General features: G+C 38.1%; 1 protein-coding gene across 1 annotated transcript in view; it reads left to right on the top strand.

The window, feature by feature from the left end:
• Positions 1–7,838, top strand: part of atp6v1h (ATPase H+ transporting V1 subunit H) — a 28,131-nt gene extending 20,293 nt beyond the window's left edge. The window contains exon 14 of the mRNA XM_042429483.1: positions 7,433–7,838. Within this exon, the coding sequence (XP_042285417.1) occupies positions 7,433–7,502 (70 nt within the window). The 3' untranslated portion in view covers positions 7,503–7,838. The remainder of the gene's footprint in view (positions 1–7,432) is intronic.
• Positions 7,839–8,323: the final 485 nt, after the last annotated feature.

Raw genomic sequence — 8,323 nt, forward strand, 5'->3', positions numbered from 1 at the left:
ATTAGCCCAGCCACCAACCAAATGCTGGTAAAATATGAAAGTGGCTGGTAGATTTCAGACACAAAATAATGATTTACTATTAAGGGGAAGGTGAATTTGAACATTTATCTTTCAGTGGTTGGTAGATGTTCACATTTTAAGAAGTTCATTTCCCACCCTGAATGTAAGATGTATCTTTTTTTAATCTATAACATCTTCCAGGCTGCAAAATTAGAACCGCATTGCAGACACAGAGGGGGCAGATGTTGGGTTAATTGCATGATTTGTAAGTTGAGAAGTTTGCTTATAAGCCAGAGATATCTTTATGGTTTAAATACACTTTTCAGGGGGAAAAAAACACGTTTTGGCCATATATTGAATCCCAGAAACTGGATCTCGTGATGTTTTATTTTTTGTTGTACATGATAACAGAAGAAGGGGAATGGAGTTATAGAAAGATGGTGATAAATTGAAATGGATGAAAAAGATATGAAGTACTAGTAGAAAGTATGCAGATAATGCTTATAAGAAAAACCTGCTGCAGGGCTGCATACAAATGTCTTATCACAAAAATGAAAAGCAGTGTTTGGACTTGCACATGAGTTGTAGTCTGAGTTGAAAACTGATGCAAAATTCAGCACACGTCGTTATACTAAAGACAAAGTTGATTTGATTTGATATAGAAATTGATGCTTTATTACTCACACCTGCTTTTTTCAGCTAAGTGGAAGCAGCAGCGTTTTATTTAAAAGCCCAGCACACAAATCTCATCTGAACACATTCATCTGTTCTAGTATTTTCTTTTAACTTGTGCTCACTATACAGAGATGCTTTAAAGTTTGTGAACTCTGTAGAATTTTCTCTATTTCAGCATAAACATGACCTAAAACGTGATCAAATTTTCAAAAAAGTCCTAAAACTAGACTAGAATAGTGAACTCAGCAGAGTGCAGATCTCCACCATGCATGTCTGAAAGGCATGTATAGTCTCAGTTTTCTTTAAGATACATAAAATGGTATTATAACCGAGCGTCCTGGGTTTGCCTAACTGTATAAACTTAAGGAAACAATAAACAGGACAATAAGTCCAAACTTCTCAATTTAAACATTGTTATTTATTTAGAACATTTTGTTGTAACACACCACACAAAATAAACCCCCTCTCTACCTCCCTCTACCCTCCCAAACAAAGAAGACTTGAATCTCACTCGGTTGTCCCTCTCGGCTCCCTTACAGTCAAGATGGCGATGAAGCTAATCAATGGTGGTATAAAACACATTATAAAATAGGTTTTTCAACAATTGTGAATCGCTACAATCACGAGAGGTCCTTGAGCATACAGTCATAAATGTGCATAAAAAATATAAGTCTGATAGGTTCAGTAGTATGCAAGATTAGCTGCGGACAGATACAAACACACACACACACGATCATACACATGATCTCCTTCCGGGCTTACACCTGGCAGATAATAAAGGGAACACGATTAAACAAATGAGACTAAACATCAAATTTATTAATTTGTTTATTGAGGAAAATTATCCAATCTTACATATTTGTGTGAGGCAAAAATATGTGAACCCTTGTTTTCAGTAACTGGTATGACCCCCTTTTTGCATCAATAACTTCAATTAAACATTTCCGGTAACTGTTTATCAGCCCTGCACATGGACATTCCTTGGAGGAATATTAGCCCATTCCTTCAGCCACTGCAAGAGAGGCCTATAGTTTCCTAGACGTTACCCTGGTGTCCTATGTCACCTCCCAGACTATTACACACCTTGCTCTTGGTGTGATCTTTGTTGGTTGACCAATTTGTACACAATCTGCCTGACTGTCGACCGGTGGAGTCCAAACTCTAGAACTTTAGAAATGATTTTGTAACCCTTTCCAGTCTGGTGAGCATCACAGCTCTTCTTCTGATGTCCTCAGAAACCTCCTTCGTTCAAGCCGTGACACACTCCACAAATCTGTGTTGTGAAGCTCAGACTTTGACAGACTCACACCTGATTATCATCCCATTGATTCAAACACCCAACTCTAATTTCCCCTTCAAATGAGTTGATAATCCTAGAGGTTCACATACTTTTGCCACACACAAATATGTAACATTGGATCATTTTCCTTAATAAATTAATGAACAAGTGTAAGGTTTTTGTCTCATTTGTTTAATTGATGTCTCTTCATCTAGTTTTAGTGACTTGCATGAAAATCTGATCACGTTTTAGATCATATTTATGGAGAAATAGAGTAAACTTACAAGCACCAATGTATGTCTTTACTCACCCACGCCTTCCCCCTGGTGACAACATCACACTGTCCTTCCGCCACACTGAAGCAGCACAATGATTGATTTGTTTTTGTGCTGAAAGAATATAAAGGGTTAGAAAGAGACAACAATGGTAAAACGTTTTTTGTTACCTATCCATCCATCGTGTGTTCAGAGCCGGCTGCTTTTCCACTAGTTCAATTTGTTTATCTCAACAGGACCTATTATGTGTGGGCATTTATGTCTCAAGGTTGTTTCATCACATTGGATTATTTGTGGCCTATATTCATCACTTTCATGAAAACAGAAATGCGTGAATGCTGCTGTAGAATGAGGGGGAAAAACTGAGGTGAGGTCTTATTCGCCTGCATAATACTTTCAGAGCGCCTCGCCACACCCGCCGTCACCTTGAGTGGGTTGCCTTGCTGTTTTTATTTCCATGAGAAGATCTTCTCCTCCGTTACTTATAAAGGCCCCTGCTGTCATGACAACAGCACAGATGAATGTTTGAAGTGAGAAACTATTGTTATTCATCTCCGTGCCCTTTAGTCTGCTTTGAAAAGTCTTTAAAGGACGACTTCATCTGTGTTTTTTTTTCTGGGTTGTTCAAATGCCCACTCAGCCCTGACAGCCCCCCCCCCCCCCGATACAATATGAGAGATGTCACATAGTCTGAGTGTGTGAGATGTTTATAAATGCTCTGGATGGAGTGGAGGGACAGATAGCTGGTGAGTGCTGGGAGGAGAGTGCCGGAAGCACCGGATTCTGCTTTGATCCGGAGCCATTCACTGGCGGGGGAGAGTTTATTTTTTAAACTTTGAGGAGCAGCTACAGTGAGTGCTCTGTCTGTGTGTGTCTGTTAGCACGTTTAGCAGAGCAGCAGCAACAGCGAGTGTTCAGTCCGTCTCCGTGGCTACTAGCTAGGTAGGTAAGGGGGTTTATATCGGTTTATATGTAGCAACGTCTTCATGCAGAAACCTACATCAGGTCATGTGGGTAAAGGTTTTTAGAAGGGTTTGGGAAAACGGCATTTTGACGCTGAAACATACGTACTTTGACCAAAATTTTAAATTTTCGGATTTGAATACGTATGGAGCATTACTGGGAAGCGACAGAATGATGAAAACCGCAAATAAAAAACGGACGTGCCCTTTAAAATATCTCCGGAACTTGTGAAAGAATGTAATTTTTTTCCTTTCAGCTCCTTATTGAGGTTTTGCTGTTAAGCCTGACTGACTGTCATTCTGTCCTTGTGCTGTACTGGCCTCCATGTCAGGTGTCTATACTGAAGCACAGCTCTTTCTACAGTTGACATTTCATGATATATTATTAGATTGAATTTCATACGCTAGTCTGTTTATTAGTGCCAGTAAAATACTCCAATATCTGTTCAAGATCAATGTGTGCTCCTTTTTAAAAAGCCAGAGGGAGGGAGCAAAATAAATTGCAAGAGCGGGAAATTGACCTTGGTGAGAATTTCAAGGGACCAAATACTCTGAAATTCATATTCCTCTCTCCAGCTCTCGTCTTACTGAAATTTTCACTGAATGTAAAGTGCGGCTGATTTCCAGTGATAAGATGATTTTCATTCTTACATTATAGTTGATACAGCTTCTCAAAAATGCGCAAAAATGCTCTACTTTTCAGGTTTTACAAACCTACGATGGAATAAATGCATTAATCCAATAAATCACTATATCTAATCACATTTGACACATGTAGCATATCTCTTTTTTACATCCCAAATTTGTCTCTTTGTTAAGGTCTTTTTACATAGAGTGCATCAGGAATAAATGGTACAAGAATTTGCTAAATAAATTGTTGCATCTCAGTGTTATTAAATTTACACCCGGCAGACAGGAGCCTAGAAAAATGAATTAAAGTTAATTAGAAACACAGTGTTTTGGTCATAAATCTTCATCAGGCAGAAAATCCATAATGTGAAACAACACATCTTTTAAAGGAACCAAATCTCAAACACCTCAGACAATAACTACATCAATAAATTATGAAACATCTTTAAAATGAGGCAATTGTGTATGTATATAAAAATCCATAGAAAACAAATGAAACTAGAAAAAAGTAATGCATTCCCCCCCCCCCCCCCCCCCCCCCCCCCCCCATAAACAATTAGATGTGCAATGCAAACAGTGATTTTTATCAACCAAAAAAGTAAATAGGAGAGGCAGATCAGATGATAACTGGTCCAAATCTCATATCCTAACTGGGAATATCTTCATAACCTTGAGGAAACTCAAATCATACATCATGTCATCAGACATACAGTATGTTGCCATGTAGCACAATGCAACACTACTTGTTGTGATTAGCTGAACTTGACTTATTGCTGGAAAAAACAGGAGAAAATCAAATTTAAAGCAAATAAAATAAATGCTATATTCCAGCACAGTGAAATTTAAATTGTGTGTTTTATTACATTTAGTGATATGTCTTTAAATGACGTGTGGATTAATCACCCAAAAAAGTCACACACTCAGGCCTTTAAAGATGTGTTTTCATCTGCAATGATGACACTAAATAAGGGATGTATTACAAATTAAGTGGTCAGTGGATTTAATGCTGATATTGTATCATTTTATTTACTTTATCATGCATTCTTGTCTATCCAACCATGTTAGGATTTAATGTGTCATTGAATAACATTATAATTCAAAAGCACTTTGCTTTGTACTTTTTAAATGATTGTATATTTCCTTATCCAGCCGGTATATTGCTGCGTTTAACCTCTAGGACACATTTTACTGTCTAGGTATTAATTAATACAGCAGCTGCAGATGCGTACATCAGAAAGCGCCCTGGCACCCGAACACTGACTTCGTAACTCTGGCTCATCCTTCCAATTATTGCCATCTGCCTTTATTATCTCCCTGGCAGTCCTCTTAATCAACATACAGCTGCTAATTGCAGACCAGCTAAAGATTATCTCTGACAACTATAGGGAAGTGTGGACATTTTAGATTTTTCTTTTCCCCCCTGTTAAAAGCTGAAATGTTGTATGACACCATGAGAAAGTGCTTGTAGGAAAGAGAGGATGGGTTATGTGAAGATCAGAGGCTTAAAACCTGTTGATAGAGTTGAATTGATCCAGAGCAGGTGTGAGGAGTCATGTTCCTCGAAGGGATTTCAGTCTAAAATGTCTCTGTCTTTAATTAACTGTATGTTTATCTGTGAATTCCCCAGGTATAGCCATTGGTACAAACAGAGTTTTGGAAAATACTTAAGTGTTCATCAAGTTGGGGTCGGCAGTTAACAATGAGATAAAACATTAAAATGCTGGCTTGGGGTTGACCAGAGATGAGGCATGTTTTTAGTTATTTTAAGGTGGAGAGACAAAAATGGAAAACATGCAGAAAAGTACTTCCATGAATCAGAAAGGTTGTTTTGCTGCTTTCTATAATGGTGGGTTGTCAGTTGTGTTTCCTATTAACCTGTTTGACTCCTGCATATTGTGTCATAATAACTCACTACTGTGATTCATTCTTGTGTGTTTCCATGTAATTCCATGTTCATGTAATTAAAGGAGAATGACAGCATGTTGGAAATGGAGGCAGGAACAGGGTTTTATAAGGAGATCCTAACAGTGTTGTTGCTCGGCTGAAAAATACCGACATATCATGTTTATCAGTACTTGTTCAGAGTCTCAGAGTTTGGAGACCATAATTTCCGTAGTCAGAAGTATTTGCCAGCCCTCTCCATCTTAGGTTTCTGAGAGGTATTTGATATTTCTGGTAGCAGCAAGGTGAGTGTCATGATAACATATCTGAAAATGTTACTGTCAAGAAGAAACCTAAAGGGGAAGTGTGACCTTTCGAAATACTGGTATTATGTTTCAACATCATAAAGACCACATGATGTAATGGTCAGAATAAACTCATTTTCTGAAAATGAGAAGTGCTTAATCTGATATTAAAGGATATTGAAGGCCCTAATTCCACCCCAACCATCAACTGGATGGGAATTGAAATACGAAAAAAAAAAGGAATAGTCTAACATTTTGGGGAACAGGCAAATTCACTTTCTTGCTGAGAGTTAGATGAGGAGATCGATACCACTCTCATGTGTGTTTATGAATTATGAAGCTACAGCTAGCAACGTGTGAGCTTAGTTTAGCACAAAGACTGGAAACAGGTGGAAATGGCTAGCTTGGTTCTGTCCAAAGGTAACAAAATACACCTGCCAGCACTTCTAAAGCTCACTAATTAACAAGATATATCATCTGCACCTTTAATATGGAGCTGGGGCAAAATAAGTTGGGTAAATAAGCTTAGCTTAGCATAAAGACTGGAAAACAGCAAGGCTGGCTCAGTCCAAATGCAAAAACTTTCTAAAGCTAAAGCAGTAATTAAGACATTATACCTTATTTGTGAAATCTGTACAAAAACAGGAATGTAGAAATGAGACACCGTGGGTTTACGTGTGGTTATGTACCGGACTATTTCTTGGCCGGGAGCAGTGACTTCCTGGAGTCCCCCACCAGGAATCATAACAACGCTAGCTGTTTCCCCTTGTTTCTAGCATTAATGCAAGGCAAAGCTAACCAGTTGCTGCTGTATTTCCCAAAATGTCTAACTATTCTTTTAAAAGCAGTAAGTGGGTTTCTGTTAAGGGTTTAACCTCTCCCCTCGATGCTGTTTTGGAGTAAAAACTAAAATTACATACCCAAATTGAAATGTCTGTAGCTCCTGAACCACAGTGACTATATGCATAAATAAAGTCTTGCTAGAAAAGAAACCTTCCAAGTTTCTTATGAAAGTGTAAGAAACACTTCAGGTGATAGCAGAAGGTCTTTGAAGTCAGTAAAAATTGAAAAATATTGTCCACCTTTTATTTTTATTTTTTTTCAATCTAAATATTTGCCTGTGGCTTTGTCTATAAAGGCCAAGGGAAGTTTGAGGCTGTAATCAAAATACCAATGAATACCTTCCTCACATTTGAAGAAGACAGCACACAGTATGAAAATTCTACATTATATCTATTCTTACTCTTTTTTTTTCATGAAAAGGTCCAGGCTGAGTTCCAAAAAGAACATTTGGAGACTCCATATTTTTGTAAACAGGAGGTCTTCCTGATTACGGCAAAACCAACAAGAAAGGGAGAGAAGACACCGGTGTCCTAGCAGAGCTAAAGAGGTTAATGTGTAATCTGTTGCTCTTTCCTCTCACAGGGAGTACCTGGGAAGACAACTCCAGTCCACCGATCAGCAGCAAGCTCCAGCTGTGGCGGCTCGAAGCTGAACTGTTCCTGTGCATGTGTGTTTGTGTATCACTGTGTGGATGAGCGTGTACTGTACGGACATTGGTCGTTGCCATTTTAATAATCAGCTGTTTATTTCTGTGTAACTACTTGAAAATCAAACGGTGTGGTTTCTCTTCCGTCTGCACCCCAAATTATTATTGATGTGAACTTGATTGACTGTCGTGCTATGTGTCGTGCTCTCTCAGCTAAAGTGATGTGTGGTGATTGAAATCGCACTTTATGTCCGTGATAATGTACAAAATTCCAATTTATTTAAGTCTTACCTGTTAAACATTGTATGTATCCCAATAAAGATGCTTATCTATGGTGTTCCATGTTGTGTGTCTGCGTTTTCTGTCCACAATTGCTGAGGTTACGAACACTGAATAACAAAGAGATACACAGAGATTACCTCATTAAGATTATTGAATTTTCTTATCACACCATATTTGATTGGCTCTGAAGTAGTGAAGGCGGCAGATGGCAAGATGGAGGCTGAAACAAGATTTTTTTTTTTTTTCACGCTTACAAATAAGTGTTTTGTTGACATGTTTAGACTCCTCTGCCTTCAGGCTGTAGTAGACCTTGGAAGAAAAAAAAAAAGGTCTATCCTTCAAACTCTCCCTGTTGTGGGGAGTCAAAAATACTATCAGTGCTCTGTTGTGAAGTAAAAACTGGAGGCGATACAAAAGTTCTTATACATGATGTTTATTAGCAGCTATTAAAGGTTTTGATTGCTGTCAAAGAAACATACAAAGCTTCCTGTTGTTCATTTGAGATTATTTACTGCTGAAGAAATTAAATACAAGTTGTATCTCGA

The sequence above is a fragment of the Thunnus maccoyii genome, chromosome 12, assembly GCF_910596095.1.
Source record: "Thunnus maccoyii chromosome 12, fThuMac1.1, whole genome shotgun sequence".
In the NCBI taxonomy this organism is placed as follows: domain Eukaryota; kingdom Metazoa; phylum Chordata; class Actinopteri; order Scombriformes; family Scombridae; genus Thunnus; species Thunnus maccoyii.